This window comes from Pterocles gutturalis, unplaced genomic scaffold, assembly GCF_000699245.1.
Source record: "Pterocles gutturalis isolate BGI_N339 unplaced genomic scaffold, ASM69924v1 scaffold40173, whole genome shotgun sequence".
NCBI classification, from domain to species: domain Eukaryota; kingdom Metazoa; phylum Chordata; class Aves; order Pterocliformes; family Pteroclidae; genus Pterocles; species Pterocles gutturalis.
The window spans coordinates 11,755-30,357 of record NW_010121875.1 but is presented as its reverse complement, the minus strand read 5'-3'; the positions used below and the strand labels follow the sequence as shown (position 1 = coordinate 30,357).

Here is an 18,603-nt window from a genome sequence, read left to right as displayed (position 1 = left end):
CCCAGCCACACCATGCGTATGACCACCCCGCCGGGATCTCTGCCCGGACCGGAGCACGGCTCAGACACGCAAATGCCACCGTGGTTCTAGAGCAGGAACGGGCAGCACAGCCACCCCGCAGGCAGCTGGCACGCTGCTCCCCGGGAAGGCAGGCAGAGCCCCATCGCCAGGACAGGCAGCACACCGACAACTGGAAACCACTCCCATAACGCGGAAATTCAACAAAGACTCTTTTTTTGAGTGCTGGTACGGCTACAGGTGACTGCCTGTTCTCACAACACAGAAAGTGTCGTTAAAGTTACATGGAAAATGGCAGGCTACGTACAGAACACTGAACAGGTTTTCCCTGTTAAAAAAAAAAAAAAAACAAAAACAATACAATACAGAAAACCAGTTGGTTCTCATTTCAGCATTTCAGATCCCTTTGACGTTACGCTACACGCCAGCCTTGTCAGTAATGCAGAATTCTGCAAAGGAAAGAATCAAAGATGTGCAAACAAAGCAGGAACCCGGGGACATGCTCCTATGTGCTGACACGCAGCTGCACCGAGAACAGAAGTACAGACTCAAAGCAGAGCTCCGGAGTCTAGCTAGCAGCTTCTGCTACCGAAAGCAGGGTCTATGGTTTGTGGTAGGTGCTTGCATAGTTAGTACGTGCATGCATTTGGGTACAGCGAGAGAACTGCCATGCAAAACCGCCGGTATTACTGAGAAAAAATGGTTGATCATGCTCAAGTTTCAGCTTTGGAAAGCAAACAACCCCGCAGCTAGACGGACGAGGGCACTTACAGTGGAATAAGTGTACTGTAATTAAGCTGCTAATTTTCTATCCTAAGCATCTTTTTTTTTTTAGCCATATTTGATAAGTTTGAAAGGGTTAACAATTTATACACCCAAAGTGAGACACAAGTTACAGAGAACTGCAGGCACCAAATTGTCTATCAAACGTGATTAATACAAATAAAAGGTGCCTCTTCAACACACGGCATTGAAAATGTGCTTATAATCGGTATACTACTAAACACTATCCAAAAGACACAGCCCAAAAAGGGTAAAAATAATTTCTGTAGGTGACTCCGGCAGGAACCTCGCCCTGGAATGAAGGCGCCGCTTTCCTGCGCCCCGAGGGCTGATCCCAGGACAGGAGCGAGTGTCGGGCAGGGATGTGACGAGCTACACACGGCCGAGGCAGCGAGTTCAACCCCCAGCTGATGGGAAACACAGCACAGAACCCTTCAGAGGGCTCGACCCAACCTTCCCTTGGAGCTCACGCGGCTGTTTGAGACAGGGACAGGGCTGGACACCCCCACACCCTTTCAAGGTGTTTCCCCTGGTGTGAGCCTGCCCTGCAAACCTCCAGGGCACCGGCTGAGGGGTCCCAGCCTCACCCACACCCCAGGCCATTCGGCACACGCCGTGGCTGTGCACAGCCCACCCGGGCAGCAGCCCTGCTCACCCTGCTCAGACGTGTGGCCACGAGAGCTCCAGCCCCACGTGCCCCAGCCAGGGCAGGCAGAGGTCCCTGGCCAGCGGTGACCTTTGGGGACAGCAGAACCCAACCCCTCCACAGGCACGAGTGCTTCTAAAGCCAAACCTGAATTTTGAGAAAAGAGGTGACCATGTACCAGGGGCTGCTTCAGAGCAGCTTCGAGCCTTCACAGCTCTGAGGAGCAGCACACAAGCCAAGTGGTGATGGCATCTGGGGCTTGGAAGATGCCTCCATTGAGCGTTCCCCAGTTCCATGCCACATCCCCACCTCTGGACAACACCATACAAATGGACAGGAACTCCTACGCATGAAAGGGCTAAGAAATGTCTGCTTTAAAGCAAGGAGAGAAGACTGATGATGTTTTTCCCCAAGTCACTTTAAATAGGGGCTGCAACAACCTACATTCTGTTTTAGCAAGATCTACATCACTGATGGAGCCACGGCTTTCACAGCGTCCAGGCTTGGCTCTACACTCACAACAAACGTTGTTTCCTGGGCCCACACCCTTCAAGCCTCTCCTGTGCAAGGAAGCGCATACAGTACTGGAGATTCGTGACACCACAACGCAGAGACGCAGCGTGGCAGCAAGCGGCTGCTTTCCCAAGGGCTTTGCTACAGAATCGATGCAGCCACCGAGCGGGGACTGCACCTTCCAGCTCCTGCACGGGCGAGCTTTGCACGTTTTGCCCACTGCGTGCCTTAGACTCAACAAGAACTACAGCGCACCCTCGTAAGTCAAAACATTTTGCTCGAGGACACCCTAAATCAAGCCAGAACACACTCCACGCGCTGGCAGCCCATCCCTGAAGAGCAGCATCTCATCCGCTCCCAGCTGCAGGCACTGTCCCCACGGCCTCTTCCGCAGAGCCAGGAGCCTGGGCACCAGAGCTGCTGCTGTCAGAGGGACAGGGCGAAATCCAGCCTGGCAGCAAACACAGACAGTGCTGGAGCTGGCAGCAATTTCCATCAGGAATTACGGGGAATACACAGAAAAAGTGTTAGATTAGATTAGATCATGGGATTGCAGAGGTTTGACTGCTTTTAGCATCGGCTACTGGAACACTTGGCACCAGGACCTCCCGTTCCCATTTTGTCCCAATGGGAGCTCTCATGACCATTCTCGTGCCCTAAATACAAACATATTGAACTGGTGTTCAGCTACAACACCAGTTTGGACATGGCTTCAAATTTCCTTCAGTCCAGGCATGCAATACGGGAGCAAAACCACCTCAAAAACCACACACTAGCTTCCAGTTTCAACTTCTTCAGTGAACAATGGCATGAAAAGAAAATGTCATTTGATGAAAATAACCTTTCACAAACATCCCACAGTAAAACGCACAGAAAAGTAGGTTCTGTCTATTAAAAGATACCAAGCCAAGTCAGAGCTAGCCACCAGAATTACATTCTTGCTAGAAGAGTCGTTACAAGAGAAGAGCCAATACAGTGCAAGACCTTAATACAGATAAAACCTTAAACAAATACTTTGACATCAACATTTCAGGGAGTAATTTAAGTTCTACAATGTGAAGTAAGACTTATCTGCTCTGCTGGATATAACAAAAAATAATCCAAGAATAATCCAAGTCATACATTTAAGAAGCAAGCAATGCAATCTTTGCTTCTTGTTCCTGCAATAAATGAGACTGAAACAATACCCAGGAGAAGAAATGCATCAAGAAGATGGTCGTGTTCAGGTTTAGAAACAGAGTCCAGGGCACAGAGTCCAGCATATTGTGAAAACATGCGGGCTACCGGCATTGCTTCTGGGCTGCACGAAGGTAGGAACTGCAGGACATCGGGACAGAGCAAGGGTCACGCTGCAGGTGGGCTCACCGCCACACACCGACCGGCGCTCTGCAGCACCCCCGGCTCAGCCCCACGCACGCTCCAAGGCGTCAGCCACCCCCGAAACACTCCTCTCCACGGCTTGCTGCAGATGTGCAGTGAGCAGAGCACAAAAAGCGATCACGGAGCAGCAACGCGCCCCGCAGAGCTGGGGAAAGGCTTCTTGCATGGTCGTCAGCGCATTAGCTCAAGAGAGGAGGTGGAACAGACCAGCTCAGAGTAACTAGTTGTAACTACTGCTTGAGTAACTACTGTGGTGGCAGAAAGGATGTACAAACAGGTCTGTCTGCAAGGGAAGCCTGGAGCAGCTCTGCCACACAGGACTGTGACCGGCAAAGACCTCCTTCAGAAGCCAAGCGAGCCCAGCACACCACCCAGCCGCTGTGCATCGTGACCTACAGGACAGACCGCTGCTGTACCTAAAGGATATGCAGTGCATCAATAAAAACTCATGAAATTAAAAAAAAAATTATACCACATGTCTATAAAAGGACTTGAGGAATCCACTCTTTAAGAGGAACCTTAAAGAACTTGAGGAATCTCCCCCGTAAGAAGGGCATGTAAACAAGGACGTCACCAGATGTAGTGTTTTAACCCTGATAGAGACGGTCACCCGAGCAAGAACCAGGACCGCACGCTGAGACGCGTGGCAGCCAGACCTGCCGGGACGGTGAGCAGCACACCAAGGGAGGAACGCAGCAGCGCTCTACGGAAGATGAAAGACTGCTCCGCGGTGTTTGGGTACAGCCTCTCCGACCCACACGAAGAGGCTCGCTCAAAGCGTGCTGGGGGAGGCAGAGGAGGCAGGACACCACTCGGCTCACACAAACATTGCTGCTATAAATAACCGGTGCTATATTCACACCACTACGATTAAGCATCTGAGCACATCAGGAAATGCTTCTCGGGGTTTGAACAGGGGTCCTAACAGCATCCCTGCCCTCCAGGTGCATGGACACAGCTCTCCTGCGGCACTGCCACCACCTCCCGCCTCGCGCTTCCACAGGTACCAGCTGGCAACCAGCTGCTGTCAGTGATTTCTTCTGTTGCTTAGTGTAACGGCTCAGAAGAGAAAAAGTAATTAAAGAGGAGAGGGTAGAGGTCGCCTTAGGTATGCACAGAGAAAAACTCTCTTCACAGACATAGCAACAAAAAATGCAGGTCACATTTCATGAAAAAAACCAACTTTTTGCTGTTGGAATGCAAAAATGAAATTATTCCACGGACACACGCACGCACAGACACACAGGTACCTTTCTGTCCATCCACTAATGCTAGTCCCTCCTATACTGGCTGAGTATATACCTGAGAAACAACATTAGTGTTGAAATATTGCCCTTTAGAAAGCTTGAAAAATGGAGGGGAGCAGGGCGAGAGGGTTGAGAGAGAGCATAAAGAAGCGGCAGTCTCTCCTTTCCAGCTTCCTTCGCGTCCTCCACAGCTCAGAACAAGGCCATACGCCAGCGTGGACACAGCCTGCTCAGAACAAGACCAAAGGAATATCAGTTCACAGCTCTACAAAGCACACGAGTGTCAGTACAACTGGGTTTCAGATTTCAAACCCTGAATCTGAAGAAGGTTGTTGCATTTTCTACAAAGAGACTCCTGTACAAGTGCTATGGGACAGCTGCGTTCATGTTCACAATGACTCCAGCTAGACTACTTGCATCAGTGCTGGCTGCCTGTGGCTATTTGGTTTGATGGCAGAATCAAAAGGCGCTTTAACAACTCGCAGTTAACTTCTCCTCAAAACATACATTAGGCACATGAACAAAAAAAAACAAGAGCTCAGAATAAATTAGCTTCTCAGCAGAAGAAAAGACACCTGGATTGCAGCATTTCACTGAGGTTCCAGAGAAGGCCGTACAGACACCTGCATGCTGGAAGGTAATTTTTTCAGCGGCTTGTCAGCAGACTGCTTGCCACTGGAAGGAGGAGACTGGACTCCGGGATCTACCTGGGAAGACTTGGACTTGCGACTGGATAGCAGAGAATGTTTGTTGGGTGTGGCATCTTTTGGGACAAGTTTTTCTTTTGCAGTAACGTTGGCATTGGTTTGAGAGGCTGGAGGGACAAAACCTCTCTCCGATTTGTCCTCCAGCACAGTTTTACTGCCTGACTTGGAACCGCCACTCGCTGTCTTTTTTGAGAGCATTGTTGTCTTTCCCAGGTCTGCTGACCTCCGGGTCTCCTTCTGCCTTAAGGCTGATTTAAAGAAAGACAATCCTTTCTCTTCCGACTTGCTGTCCCTCTTCAAACCAGAACGCACGCCAACGTTGGGAGACCGCAGGTTGGCCATAGAGGAACTCCGCACGTGCTTGCTGTCTACTGCCCTGCTGTCACTCCTGGAGTGGCTTATCCGCGGGGAGCTCGTTCTTGAACTGCTGGTAACGCTCGTTTTATCCGACCCCAGGCTTATCTTAGAGCCCTCCCTGCTGAGGCTTCGCTCTGAAGTCCGGCTCCTCCCAGCAGAAGAGCCCTTAGTCAATGAGCCTGAGGGGGTTTTCTTGGCAGCTGTGGAGGATGGAGAAGAACCTGACTTCTGCTTCTGTTGAGCCGAGGGGACAGCCACCTCAAGGGGCTTCGTGCTGTGGTCCTTCCTCGTCTGAGCGGGAGCAGGAGACCCATGTCGCCCACTAGCCCTAGAGGAGTCTGCCTTATTTCTAGACCGGGAAACTTTCTGGGAACTCTTTAGTGGAGGAGGAGAAGAGTGAGAGACTTTGGTCTCTTGGGTAGGTAAGACTGTCCTTCCCTTCCTCAAACTTTTATCTGGCTCAGAAACTCCCCTGGAGCTGTGAGCCCTCTTAGGGGTGCCATCCACCCTCTCTGCAGCCAGCCCTGTCCCACTGGGAGCTTTCACCTCCTTGACCGGAGAGCTATCCACAGAATCACTCTGATCAACAAAGGCGATTTGATTGTTGTTATCGAAGGGGTCCAAAGCCGGGTGATTCCTGTCTGGCTGCACAGAGCTTTTCCCACACCCGTCTGACAGGTCTGAGCTAGATTCCCTCACAGACTCTTCCCGGAATGCCCCTTCCATGACAGCCAAGGGCGCCCGGCGAGCCGTCCGCTGCTCTCGCCGGCTGCCGTCACAGGGCTCCAAGTAGCTGCTCGAGAGGTTCCTCAGGCTGCCGAAGCAAGAGGTGGTGACTTTATCATCGGCAGCCTCCCCGATCTTCTCCAGGGTGGAAGCAGAGGTATGCACAGGGGAATCCCCAGAGAAGCGGGATGGAGAGTTGGAGCGCAACTGCAGCTTTGCCGAGAGCGACCACGAGGGCCTGACACCGTTTTCACTCACTGCCAGCGGGCTGGTGACAGAAGATCTAGATGACAAGCTCTGACGCTGGACACTCCGTACGAAGGGACGAGTTGAAAATCCTCCTGCAGAGAACGAAAGTGACACCCTCAGTGGGAAAGCCAAGCCCAGGGTCAGTTCATCCCACCCATCCACAGACGCTATTTCCCTAAGAGTCAGACAGCCCACCTACACCCCACTGTATGCTTATCCCTTCACGCCTGCTGCAGGCACAGCTTCTTGCATAAAAGCTGAGCAAGGAATTCAACAACTGTGATTTGTTAGCAGTCACCCAGAAGTAACACTCTGAAGCTCATATCTGAAAATCCAGATTTTCCTCTCACCCCTGAGCAGCAGGAGACCAAACACAGGTTTTGCACCTCAGAAGTCCTTGAAACTAGCAATGAGTTCACCAGCTATGAATTTGCTCCCAGAAATACATTTTTCTTTATGAAAGAATATTTTCCCATACCATTCTGTAAAAGGCAAAGTAGGGACTACCATGGCCAGAGACGACAGTTACCGCAACACCGCTGCAGGGACATCTCTATACCCACTTCAGAACGCTCAGACTGACCCCTGAAGCCCCACTTTTTCAAAAGCTATAAGGCAGTAGGTGGAGGAGCCAGGCAAAGCCAGGAGCTGAACAGTTATTTGCGCACACAAGTGAATTTGAGTATCTTCTCACCTCTCTGGAAGCAGTCACCTACAGCCCAGCAGCAGACAATTAGTACCCGTGCTAACCTCTAGCACTATGTCAGCCCTCCTGCAAAGGTGCTGTACTGAAACCCAGAAAAACACAAATACAAAAAGTTCTTGGTTGAGAAGTTTTGTTGACAGTATTTCCTTTCTTTGAAAGGATCCTTAAGGTTCTTGCCCTGCTCTTCTCCATCCTTTCATACCAGAGAAAAGCCCACCTGTGCCAGAACCCATCTGCTCCTACCGACACAGTGCCTGCCTCCCCCAGCTGCCAAAGCTGTCCTTTTGCAGCTATTTTAGTAGGCATCTTTAACCAGAAAGACCAGCATCCCCCCGGCACTGCAGTGTTGATACACACCATCATCTTCACTCCTTTCCCCAGTCAGTTCCACCGATTCCGAGAGCGAAGCCAGAGACGTGCGCCGCGACGACGCTGCCGAAGCAATGCTGGGCTGCTTGCTACCAGGGAGGCGGCTGACCCAGTGCTCACAGAGCGAGGAGCTTGTGGAGCCTGCAAGGAATCACACACAGGCATCAGGCCAGGAGCGTGCAGCTGCAGAACACGGGAAGCCTTGGAAGGCCACCGAGAGTCAGGTACGTACTGCACCGCACTGGCTTCGACAGACACCTGGAGCTGGCCCACACGGCCACAGCATCCAGATACCACCCAGAGAATAAGTCTCTGCCCTCATGAAATAGTTATGGTCACAAGTGACAGACAGAATTGCTCTCGTCCCAGTAGCTGTGAATCAAAAGAATCAGTGCAACAGGGGCAAAGGGCAGTCCTCGAGCTGCCACAAAAATGCAGGGCAAGCTACAACCACCCCTTGACAATGCCAGCAGGGCTTACCTGCCACAGAGCTGTTAGCAGACCACGACGGGATTGCTGTGCGTCTCTGGTAGAAAAGGATATAAGCTGTCTGCTTGCAGACTTCATTTTCAGAAAGCTGCTGAACATCGCTGTCATCAAAGCAGTACCACTGTCCGTCGACCGAGTTTTTGCAATATGCTGAGAGAAAACACGTTACCATTAGACTTTCCTCACTCCCACTACTGTCAGGTTTGCTGCATGATAAACAGGATTTCATCCGCTATGAGGGACTAAGAGGAGAATGAAAGGAAGAGATTTATTCACACACCACATCCTCTTCCAGTCTGACTGGCAAGATGGGGGCCTGAGACCACCAGAATACAACCACCAGCCCACAGTTCAGGATATTCTTTGCCCGACATTACTGCTCAGAACAGAACACCATGTGGGGCGGCTCCACTCGCTTCATGTTCTGTCACTCGTGGCAGTCTGCCTCCCCCAGTGAATCTCCTTCTGCTTGAGCCCACCCAGGACAACACAGCCCAGAGACCTACATCAGAGGGCAAAACCAGACACACACGTTTTCTGGGCTGTTGTGTGAAGTCATACAGATCTCAGGAACCACCAAGCAACTGTGGCTATCTGTCTGCCCTGGGAGCTGCTGGAACAAGCAAAGAGGAGTTCTAGACTGGCTGTGCACACAGGCAATGTGCAAACACCTCCTGTGTCTAACTTGCAACTACAGAAGTTCTGCATTGTGTCCAGGAGCATTTTTTGCAACATGAAAGGCCAGTTACATTGCTCTGAAGGAAAATAAACAATAGCCAAGAAAGGAATGTACAGTAGGACATTTGGGGTCAACAGGCATTGTTCCATTCCTTAAAGTCATAAAATTTACCCCTGGTATTACACAGCCAGCCCTTGTTAGCTGGGTTAGGTCCTTTTGTCAAGAAAGACAAAGTAGTTATGGACACTCAATAGAAAAATATAACAGTCTTCTTTCTGCAAGGATCCAACCTACATAATACTGCGGGATACTCACCTGTATAGTGTCCCCCTTGCATGGTGCCGTGATGATTGCAGACAGCGTACAGGTCATAGATGTAGTCCTCGGGATCCCTCCCGAGACCGTAGGGTCGCCTCCAGGGTGACCAGTGGGATGGCAGACTCCAGCTGCTCTGACTGCGTTTAACAACATGAGGAGTCATGTCCAAGCCACTCAGGGGGAATTTAACCATGTTCTGAAGTTTCATCCTTCGGTCTCCTTCCTGCATAAACAGCGAGGAGCATGAGCTGCAGTGGCTGCACACTTGGGGAAGACAAAAGCCCAGGAGAGGGCTGCACAGGGCAGACAGCTGCTCCTGGAGAGGTGGCCTAGCCAGGTCGCACTCTGAGCAGCAGCTCTCCAGCACCGCTGCAGACACCCTCACCTGTCTAAACCTTTTGAGATGTATGATGAGAACATCAGGCAAGGTCCAGAGGCTCAGTGTGATGCTACCCTGCTGCAGCTGCTTGCAGTGTGGGCATCGCCATGCGTCATCTGGGGCAAGCTACAAGGAAGAGGCACGAGTGGGTGTTAGTTTCCCAATTCCAAGGTGGCTTTCACTACCCCACTGTTCCTCCGCTGCCCTGGGTGCAGCGCAGACCCTGACTCTGCACCCCATCTACCTCCAGCATTTATCATGCTCATGGGAAATGCAGCATGTTCCCAGTGATGCTTGTCGCTATTTTGAAAAGCAAAGAGACACATGCGCCTCATGGAGGAGGCACTTTCCACTGCAAGACAAAATTCAGCTGGTGCTGCTGTGCAGAGAAGCTATTTCCACCTTACAAACCCCCATCCCTTTGAAGTGGGGGAGAAGAAAAAACAAAGGCAAAAAGCAGGCAGGCTTGGCAGCCTGAGTAAAAGTATTCTCACAAGAGAACTGGCAGCAAAGGCAGAACTGGAACAGGAAGACAACTGGCGTACTTCAGATTTCATCTCTGACACCTCGCTGCCCTCTGAGAGCCCTCTTCCTTCTAATGCCCCAATGGTACAGAGCTACAAACTGCTGAGATTTTCACTGTCCATGAAGGAGAATGTGTCTTTTCAAAGACAGGAACACAACATGCACTGCCCTCCACTGCCCAGTGCTCAGAAAACTCACCAGCTCTGAAAGAAGTGACACGAGAGGCTCCAAAACTATTACAGCTCACTCATGGGTCTGCAGACCATCCCTTTTTACAGCAGATTAGAGACCTCTGGCAAAGAAATGGAGATTGCCTGTGTGTTCCAGGCAAGGGCCAGACTGTGGCACACCATCTCTGCTGCCACTTCAGCCTCCTCACAGCATGAGCTGAACTAGAGAAGGAGAGCGGCCATGCTTCTGAAGAACTGAGCTTGGTGGTCACTGTGCTGCCGTTCAGGGAGTCCTGCTCAGTGGGGGCTGCCTTGAGCCCACCCCAGCCCTGCTCAGGCTTGGAAACACACAACTGCTCCAAGACAGAGCAGCCAGTTCCCATGAAGGAGCCACACTGTTCTAGCTCTTTATAATGTAGGCCAGAAAAAGACATTGGTATTTCACAGGGAGGAAACTGCAGAACAGAGGAGTACGTTCTCATATCAACACTTAGGGGGCAAAAAGCCCAAAAACAGTACCTCCCACAACTTCCTCCTCCTCACTGCAGAGAGACTCTGTCAGCAGGACTGGTAACTAGCGTTGTGTTACAAATCTATTCTCCTGTCTCAACAAATCCAATTTTGCAGAACACAGCTACTCAGCTGAGTATGGGAGTTCATGCAGCGTGCGGACCAGCCAGACCTCCCGATCTTGGCTGCTGTACAGTATGGTCCCTACCTGTTCCTCTTTGGTGTACAGTTGGAAACACTGAGATAAAGTGCAGGTCTGAGGTTGATGATGAAGCTCTTTCTGCTGGCGGACACTTTCGGAGTCTGGAATATACTCCTCTTCTGTATTCACAAACAAGCTACAAGGGAGAAAACACATTTATCAGGACAGCCTCCTGCTCCCCACGCAGCCATGGAGCTGTTCTGAAGGTCCCATCTGCAGCTCTTTTCTGGATTTGTCCCACCACAAAGTGAGCAAGAGCTGACCGGCAAGAGATCCCACCAGGGCAGCCCAACTGAACACAGGGGTGAACAGCTTCAGTGGGCACGCACTCCCATTCATCTCAGATAAAAAAGCTACTCACTGCCCACAAACTTTTTCACACGAATACAATTTGTGGGGGAAAGAGCCACAGGCGAGATGCCTGCTTCGTAATGCAAAACCCTGGCTACAGAGAAAAGGACTCCAACTGGGAGCAAGTCTCCGGACACCCAGCCCCTGTCTGTCCCCGAGGACAGGGGCCAGAGCATGGGCTGGAGCATGAGGGTCTGTCTGCTGAAGGGCACACAACCCACACAGAGCCAAGCTGGCCACAAGCATGGCTCTCAAGGCAAACACATTTGAAGGCTTTCTACTTGCTACTTACAAATCTTTAGTTTCTTTGTCCCATTCCACCACTAGTTTCACATGAGCAGTTCCCCCCTGTCCACATGATTTCAATGCCCTGGAGAGAGGAGCAGACAGAAGTTAGAACACCTTTCAACATGAAGCCCACGTTATCTTCCACATGCATGTAGCTTCTCTCCACCAGCCCTTCATCCTTCCCCCACTCCCAGACAGCTCAAGTTTGGAGGAATTCATACAGCAAAGAAGATGGCAAAGCTGGCAAACTGCCTCCACCCAAGTACATTAGTTCTGTAAATAAACGCACGCTTATTTACGGAGCAGGCATCCACAAAACCTTCTAAAGAATAATAGTCACTGGAAAAAAAAAATAGAGGGAGCAATGCTTTCATTCTCTTCAGTTCTGAGGATGACAGACTTCAGATGGTGTGACACACAACTGAGCAATCCTCACCCAGCTTCTCAAGGACATGCAGTTGTTTCCCGGCTCCCCAGCCCTGTGAAGCCCATTCCATACACCCACACCAAGACTGTCCCTTTCTGCGTGGCCACACACAGAGCTCCCCGCTGAGAAACCTCTCTCCACTCCTGGGAGCGAGGGCCAGCTCACCTTTCCACGGTTGGATGGCAGAGGGGCCGCTCCTCCTGAGGTAGCAAGTACGTTATGCCCACAACACTGACCACGCGCAAGCTGAACGGGCAAACCTGCGGAGAGAGCAGAAGCCATCTCAGCGACTCAAACTGTGTGCAGCTCTGCTCTCAGCACCAGCTGCCACGTACGTTATCCTAGAACGTGTGTTTTACATGAGAAAGCAAACGCACAAAGTCTCAAACATGCTTACGCCAAGCGGCCAACCGAGGGGCAAGGTACAGCAGCTGAGGCTTTGTACCCAGCAACCCCCATGGTGACCAGAGAAGATGTCCCCCTGCACCCCTCTGCCATCAGAGGGAGTTCTCACAGTCACTGAGCAAACGTTTCAGCTTTTCTTTTAGGCAAAGATGACCAGCCAGTGGATTTCCAGTGCAGACAGCAGCACTAATGTCTCACGTACTTCCTGGGGGCAAGGAAGGAAGCGAAGCGTGCAACTTCTTCACCTGATCAGCCTAATTTTACCTGCACCTTTCACAAACAGGCAAAAGCACCGAGGAGGTGGAATACCAAACTTTGACATAATTGCACAAGGAAATATTGGGAAGTCATCAGTGCAGTGTGGGCAGTGTGTATATCATTCCAAGTAACTGCTTCACCTTCAGTTCACATCACACAGAGCTGAAGTCTCAAACCAGACAAGCCTTTTGCCTCACCTGCATGCAGGCTGCAGGTCGCAGGAAATACTGCATCTTCTCCAGAATCTCCTTCTGCAGAATATCCCAAGCAATTGTTTTTTCCAAATGCAACACAAAGGGCAAGCCAAACCTGCAGGAAGGAGCAGCATTTGAGGGAGCAATGAAAAGATTATTCCGTTCAGCAATTGGATCCCCAGACTCTGACAGCAGCACCCTCCTCCCCACTCAGCACCTACGGAGCTCAGCATGCTTTGGATGAAACTCCCCAGAAACCAGGCATTTAAAAACTTGTCTCCAAAGTCTGCACTCCAATTAAACATGTCCACACGTCCCAGGATCCGGTCAGACATGCTTGCTGCTCTCTGAAACCAGACGGCTCTACAGAGAGGTGGTACATCCCCCCAGCTGGTCTGCATTCGCCACTTTCCAGTAACACTGGACTATTTGAAGTTTACCAGCATTAGGAATATTTTGCTGCATTCATTCACGTTTTTTGACCAACATGTTCTTTAGCACCGAATGCAAGCTGTCACTCCTTCACTTTGTGTTTTCACTGCACAGTGAGTACCACCCAGGTCAATTAAGGAAGCACCCAGAAGAGCAACGAACTGCCAGTCACCTTCTGCTCTGCTGCCCAGTGCACGCTCTGTTACACACCAGCAACACAATCTTGTCGCTTGCTGCTGGTTTAGTAGAGGACTGTTCCAGTTTTACAGACTTCACTGTTCCTTGAGAGTACGATATTGTTCGGGAGTGCTCAGTGCCACATTTCAAGTTATTCAGGTTATTGTTCACGTGTATTCCTGAAAAATTAGGAGAAAGGAAACATTTTGTTATGTCATTTGCCTTTAGTGCCCTGATGAAACTCTCCTTCAGCTGCAGAGGAGCAGGTCAGCATGGAATCAAGACCATTTTTATTACTTGTATGAAGGCTTCACCAAGCAATTATTTTTCATTGTGACTATTTCTTTACAGAAAGAAATTATATGCAAGTGCTCACCTATCTGATTTTCCACAGCAATTTGTAGAAGTACTCATAGCTTTGTCTGCCCGCAAGCAAAGCTAAAGTGACAGAAACCCTAGTTGTTACTTCCAATAATAAAATTTGCCTTTGATTACGCTACCAAGGATGCAATTATTCCCTTTCACTGAGAGGGAGATGCAGAGAAGCTGAGGTTTTTCAGCTTTGAAAGAGAAAGTGTTTGTTCATTCCCGAGACTGTTTATTCATCACTGGCAATCTGATTTTAAATAACACAATTTCAGTGGCTTCATCTGGTCCCTGGCAGGTCTTTAAATTAAGCCTGACAAGAGATTTCACAGTAAGCCGGCTTGGCCTGCGAAGTCAGCCCCGGGAAGAGGAAGAAAGGAGTGTACATCGCTTCTTGATAACCTCCCGGCTGACAACGCCATTAGGTCTGCTGGAATGAGTCTGGACAAAGTCAGACTTGAAATCAATACACCAAAACATCAACTACTGTTGGGACTTTTATTCTCAAGTATATCCTTTTCCAAAGCAAGCCTCCCTCACCTAGTCACCTGCCGTGGGCATTACGCGGAGCTATCGACTTACCCCTCTGACTGAGGATACCCTCAGGCCTAAATATCTCCGGGGTCTCAAAGGCAAAGATGCAGTCGCTTTCATGAATGGTGTCCAGGTCATCAGTGTCGCAGAAAGAACGATGAAACCCATCGTAGTACATCTCTGTCAGCACGATCTAGAGTCAAAAGAAGCAAACCAGAACCCATTAAACTACCCATGCTTGGTCCCGCTGAGCTGCCCCGTTGCTCAACTGGGATGTTCCTGCTATGGGAGGACATTCCTCAAAGCATCCTAGCATGGGCCAGGAGCAAGAAGAGGGAAAAGGACTGCCATGAAGGAAAAGCTGGGGTAAAGGTGGCACGTGAAGCAGTTTTGGTAGGATCTGACAGCTTTCTTGAAGCTCTCCCTACAGAGGAATTCCTCACAGGTGCCCGATGGCTCCCTCGCTGCCAGCACACCCGAAGCACCGTGTGATCAGGCAGAAGGTCTGCACGCCCAACAGATGGCTGTCCCAACACCCCTGGGCTTCAAAAAGCCAACGCATAGGGAAAAGGATGATCCAGATTACCACTGCCCTGCTTCCCCCATTCAATCATGGGCCGTGAATTTCAATGTCTCCGTATCCAACACGGGATGAAAGCCGCCAATGCTCCTTCCCACTGCAGAGGAGGCACACGGGTGACGAGCCCAGCCCGTTACCTGCTCCGTGGGAATCTTGGTCTCCGAGGACACAGCCTCCCGCAGCCTGGCCACCGTCCCCGAGATGGGCACGGCCACCCCGATGCGCATGCAGTGCGAGCACTTCCCCCGGTACACCACGGTGACGTACAGCGGCCTGCAGAGAGCACAGGAGAGCTGCTGGGGCTGGGCGGGGGGCTGCAGGGCACGACCGAACAGAGTCCACCCAGCCCAGGCACATCCAGGCTGCACGAGAGCTACCAGGCCCCCAGGACAGCCGGGATCCACCTCGCACTGGAGTTACACTCAGCCACAGACAAGCGAATACATTTGATTTCCAAAGTCTCCTTTCTGACTGCATGGACCAGAGTTACTTGTTCCCACAAGCAGCAAGTCTTCTCAAAAAAAGCCCCACAAAATTAGAAATAAAACTCCCCATTACAGGGCAATCCTAACTTTCCACCAAGGATCCTGTAACACAGCTTAGGACAGTCTGATGCAGCACCTTAAGGCACTCGGAGAGAGCTGCTGCTGGGAACAGCTCCTCCAGGCTGTCTCAAAACTGAGCCCTGCCTCCCGCAGCAGCCAGAAGCACCACCCAGGGCAGAGAGCCCAGCAGGGACCCTCCCTGGAAAGCCCCCCCAGCCCGCACTCGGCAGTAGGGCAGGGACTCTGAACCAAATGTGACACTCATATTTAATATGTTCTTTCATTACTACTTTGTGCCATTGCTTCTTGAACCCATACAGATTTTCTGCATCCAAAACATCAGGCGGAGGACTTGCACAGCAAAACTACCCATTGCGTAAATAAGCAGCGCTCTATCTTCGCTCTGAACTTTTTATCTGGATTTTTTTCTCCCTGGAGCTTTCTTCTTTATTGGCAACAGCTGTCTTTCAAAAAAAAAGGAAAGCATTTTGCAGAAAAGCTTTTAACTTCGCTTTTTGAAATTGCAGTGATCAGTAAGACTGTTCTAAAGAAAGCAAAAAAGCGTTTCAGCCTTTCCCCCTTTTTAATTTTAAAATGCTATAAATTAAGTCAAAAGCAAAATATTTTCATTAACTGAATCAAAAACATTTTTTTCTCACCAAAATTAATTCTATAAGAAGTTAAGGAGGGGGGCGAAGGGCCATTCTGAAACAAGTAAAGGCTCGATTTTCCAATTTACCTGCAAAGCAAAAAAATTAAGCCCCATATGGTCCTATCCATCTTTTTTAAAGACTTACTGGAGAGATTTTGCTGACATCTCTTCCTTCTGCAGCAAATTAAACAACACTACATGCATGGAAAACAGCCAGCATTAAGTTCATCACAGTTACGTACCGTGTATGAGGCAGGGGAATCGGCAGAGAGATGCAGAGGAAAGGGTCAAAGGTGTTGCTCTGCTTCTGGCAATGAGGGCACGTCAGAGAGGACCTAGCACACGTATCAATAACATGACAGAGTTATACCTCACTCCAGCAAGAACGGGTAAATCAGCAAGTCACAAACAGCAGCCTTTGCAGGTCAGCTGGCCGCCCCTTTCTACTCTCCTTTCTCCACACTGAGCAGAGGCTGTACAGACATGCTGCTGTAAACGATGGCCTCCTGATCTCTAGATCCTTTCAGAGTAATTAGTCTCGGTTCATTACAAGGCATGCCAGGAAAAGACTTCACTCCAGTCACTGAACATGGCTTTTAATAAACATCACTGCAAAATTAATAATTCACCATCAGCAGCTCCAACATGGAAGGCTTGGAAGGATCTTCTCTCTGAAGAGAAGGGAAGTGATGGGCAAGAGATGGCAACAGTCAGCACTGCAGGCGTACAGACCTCTCCTACTCAGGAGGGGAAAACTCCCGACAATACACCTCCCACATTCAGCATTAACCTGCACCTTGCACTGGCTCTGTGTTTTATACCAGGCTTAAGGCTTCTCCTTTGCAAAGGAAGCCTTGGCAAATATTGGGGAGAAAGCCCAGCAATTAAAATTCTTATAGCAGCACAGATATAAGCCATCAAGGAGCACTGGAAATTAGGTTGTTTTCTTTTATTAGTTCTGAAATTAGAAAGCTCCCTTCCCAGGAAGTGTGGGAAACTCATGGGAACACCCTGAAGGGACAGTGAAAGATTCGGCTCAGAATTCCCAAGTGCCAGATAACAGGAACTCTGCAAGATGCCTGGGATCCATAACTCCCCAGCAGCCCCCAGGCACCCCCAGATCTTGCCCCAGGCTCTCGCCTCTGAGCGGACAGGGTAACCCTCACAGCACCGAGCTGTCCCGAGTCTCTGCTCCACTGTGCACTGGCTTGCCTTCAGGATGCATCAGGGCAGGTGCAGAAGTGGTACATACTGCAGATTCTCACAAAATAGACCAAACATGAAGTAGTGAAACTCTCTCCCTCCTCTGGAGCAAGATCTTAGTTCAGATTTTTCCAGAAACAGCTGGTAACACAACAGTCTCAACTGTACTGGGAGCTAGTGCCAGGGTAGCATTATACCGGGGTCACCAATACATGCAGTAACACCTCAAAATTTACAAAATATCATACCTGTACTGGGCTTGAAAGAGTTCCTGCACAAAAGTACTGCTGATTGGAAAGGCTGGTCCCTCGAGCAGCACATCATCCTCCAGTGGTGGCTAAAAGAGAAGAATAAAGCCTAGAAGCACACCCATGGTGGAGGTGCACCACAGGTGGCCCCAGTACTCCCAGTCAAATTTGTGCCCTCCTTGCCTAAAACCACCAGAAAAACATCACAACATTTTTAAATGAGTGTGCTCTGCTCACCCGGGTGGTTATGCAGGAATGTGAGGTAGCTGGGGCAGCCCAAGGAACAGCAGGATCTCACTCCAGATGATGTTTGGTAGTCCCCCCATAATGCCCCCCAGCTCTGGCAGGCGGTTTGTGGCCATTCACAAATGGGACGTGCCAGGGATTAGTGAAACGGCTGCTTACATTCACACAGCCAGAAACAAACAGTATTTGAACCCAAGCTTTTGTTCCATCTGAACTATTGGAGCTGGGAAGCCAACAGGGAGATTTAATTTAAACAGAAAGGCTGTATGCAAAGTTACAGCTACTCCCCCGTGTTGGCTGCCAGCAAAATCCCTTACCTTGAGCGGAGGCATGCCGCTGGAGTTCACTACGTTGTTCAGATCTTCGTGGACTCTGTCTAGGAGCCAAAGCAGGAACTCCTGCGCATCGTGCTGGGCATTCCCACGGTACTGCATAGCGTTCTTGGACACGATATTCTGCAGAGGGACAGAGAAGACATGCAGCGAAAGCCCAGGAACCGAGGCTTCCCCTCCCCGAGCCCTCACAACCAGAAAGGCGCAGTTAACAGCGCACCCAAAGCCAGAGACCACCTGCAGCCCTGGCTGCGGCACTGCCGTCCCACGCCAGCCGGGGAAAGGCCAGGACACACCGTCCCATGCTGGACCCTCTGCACAACTCGAGTGGGAGAATAAGCTGATGCCTTGCTGGGCAGAGAAACTGTCACCTGCTCTCAGAACAGAGCAGA

The 18,603-nt window shown here is 50.4% G+C and overlaps 1 protein-coding gene across 1 annotated transcript; it reads right to left on the bottom strand.

Moving 5' to 3' along the window:
* Positions 1-5,177: 5,177 nt before the first annotated feature.
* On the bottom strand, positions 5,178-18,331 carry USP31 (ubiquitin specific peptidase 31). Its single transcript, XM_010077369.1, has 15 exons — positions 18,197-18,331; positions 17,634-17,722; positions 16,425-16,517; positions 15,123-15,258; positions 14,454-14,598; positions 13,501-13,684; positions 12,900-13,011; positions 12,205-12,299; positions 11,617-11,694; positions 10,980-11,109; positions 9,573-9,692; positions 9,185-9,410; positions 8,182-8,340; positions 7,690-7,842; positions 5,178-6,718 (listed from the first exon to the last, which is right to left on the bottom strand). The coding sequence occupies exons 1-15, from the start codon at positions 18,311-18,313 to the stop codon at positions 5,178-5,180; spliced, it is 3,378 nt and encodes a 1,125-aa protein (XP_010075671.1). The 5' UTR covers positions 18,314-18,331.
* Positions 18,332-18,603: the final 272 nt, after the last annotated feature.

Bases quoted from the DNA above. Each gene is read 5' to 3' on its own strand.
- USP31 (XM_010077369.1), bottom strand. From the start codon at position 18,313: ATGCAGTACCGTGGGAATGCCCAGCACGATGCGCAGGAGTTCCTGCTT. The intron at 17,723-18,196 runs GTAAGGGATTTT...CTTCTCTTTTAG, and splicing joins GCGGCATGCCTCCGCTCAAG to CCACCACTGGAGGATGATGT. The intron at 13,012-13,500 runs GTGACTGGCAGT...TCCTTCCTGCAG, and splicing joins ACTGGGCAGCAGAGCAGAAG to GTTTGGCTTGCCCTTTGTGT.